This window comes from Equus quagga, unplaced genomic scaffold (assembly GCF_021613505.1).
Source record: "Equus quagga isolate Etosha38 unplaced genomic scaffold, UCLA_HA_Equagga_1.0 HiC_scaffold_9363_RagTag, whole genome shotgun sequence".
Classification (NCBI taxonomy): domain Eukaryota; kingdom Metazoa; phylum Chordata; class Mammalia; order Perissodactyla; family Equidae; genus Equus; species Equus quagga.
The window spans coordinates 1-1513 of NW_025794974.1; the positions used below are offsets into that span (position 1 = coordinate 1).

At 63.8% G+C, this 1513-nt stretch overlaps 1 protein-coding gene across 1 annotated transcript; it reads left to right on the forward strand.

Annotated features, from left to right (window-relative positions):
- Window positions 1–3: 3 nt before the first annotated feature.
- LOC124232643 (paraneoplastic antigen Ma6F-like) lies at window positions 4–714 on the forward strand (the record flags this gene model as incomplete). The annotated part of the gene is made up of 1 exon (XM_046649587.1): window positions 4–714. A coding segment is annotated over one exon (711 nt), but the record flags the coding sequence as incomplete, so codon positions are not given.
- Window positions 715–1513: the final 799 nt, after the last annotated feature.

The following is a 1513-nucleotide window of genomic DNA, read 5'->3' on the forward strand; positions in this document are numbered from 1 at the left end:
GAGATGCTCGAGAACAAGCTGAGGAGGATGCGTCTGGAGAGGAGGCCGCCTGACTTCCTGGGGATGCTGCAGCTCATTCGGGAGACGGAGGCGTGGGAGGCCGCTCCGGCTAGAAGTGAGCAGTTCCACATGGAAGAAGGGGCCCAGCTGGACGTTGGAGACCTAGCCACCTGCCAGGGTGCCCTGGCCCATGAAGATGCTGCACCGGCCCGTGAAGATGCCGCCCAGGCCGCAGCAGCCAGTGAGGTCACCACTGAGGGCACCCCCGTCACTGCAGAAGAAAGCAAGGCCTCCCCACCCAAGGAAGATACCACCCTGGCTGCCCTTTCCAAGCAAGACACCTCTGAGGCCGCCCCAGCACGTGAGGAGGCGGATGAGGCAGCTCCTGACACCCATGATGCTGCCAGGGCGGCCCCTGCCCCTCAGGCGACCACCAAGGCCTCCCCTTCCACTGGGGAAGTTGAAAATGCTCCTACTCCTGCGGGGCTAGGTCAGGCAGGACCTTCAGAGGCCCCCGGGGACCCCACCCCTGCCCAGATGGGCCGTACTTCCGGGGGGGGCCCAGGAGGTCCTGGCAGTGACCTAGAAGTCCTGGCTCAGGCAGGAGACCAGGAGGCCGAGCAGACCCCCAAGGAGGGGCTCATCCAGGAGGAGCCAGGAGACGAGGACGGGGCTGAGGAGATGAGCCGCCCCGAGTCCTCCTCGGGCAAGTAGGCTCAAAAGGCCCAGGGGCCCTCCCTCCTCCCAGGCAGCAGAGCCCTGGAGGCAGGGGGAGGTGAGGCCAGGGCAGCCGCCTCACCCCACATGGGGACCAGGCCCAGGGAGGGGTCTACTCAGCCCAAAGCAAGCCCCAGGCCCCCCACGATCCCCAAGGGGCTCTATGCCCCACCATCAGCCCTTCCAAGTGACCAAGATGACCATGTGTTACCCCAAATGGGTAGGGGAGAGGTGCACCCCCGCCCAAGGCAGCACCACACTGAGCCCGAGCCCCAGCCCTGCCAACTCAGGCAGCCAGCCTGGCAGCTCTCCTAAGTGGCAGCCCCAGCCTCAGTGAGGGGCACCTGAGGATGTCTGCCACCTGCACGGGCCTGGGATATGTCAGGATCAAGGGTCATCTCAAGGGTGCCAGCCGCTGGGGCCTCCCGTGAGGGGGACCCCCATTCACTGTCACCTGGATGCAGCAAGCTGTTCCCTGTTCTGGGAAGCCCACTTGTGTCTCTGTAGACCCCGTAGTGACCCACGTGTCAAGTAATCCACCCCCAACGCACATGCGCATGCACACACACACACACGCCATGATTTCTTTGCAGAGCCTTGGGCTGTGCATGATCCCAGATTGGGTGTCCTGGCCTAGTGGGCAGCCCCCTCTCAGCCCTGGCACATGCTGTGAGCTTCAGTGCCAGCCCGGGCTCTGCTCACTCTTGTCCAGTGCTGTGAGCTCAACTCTGCCTTCTCGGTGTAGATTTAGGCCAATCGCTGCTTGTTCCTATGGAGATGTGTGTGTTGTTACCTG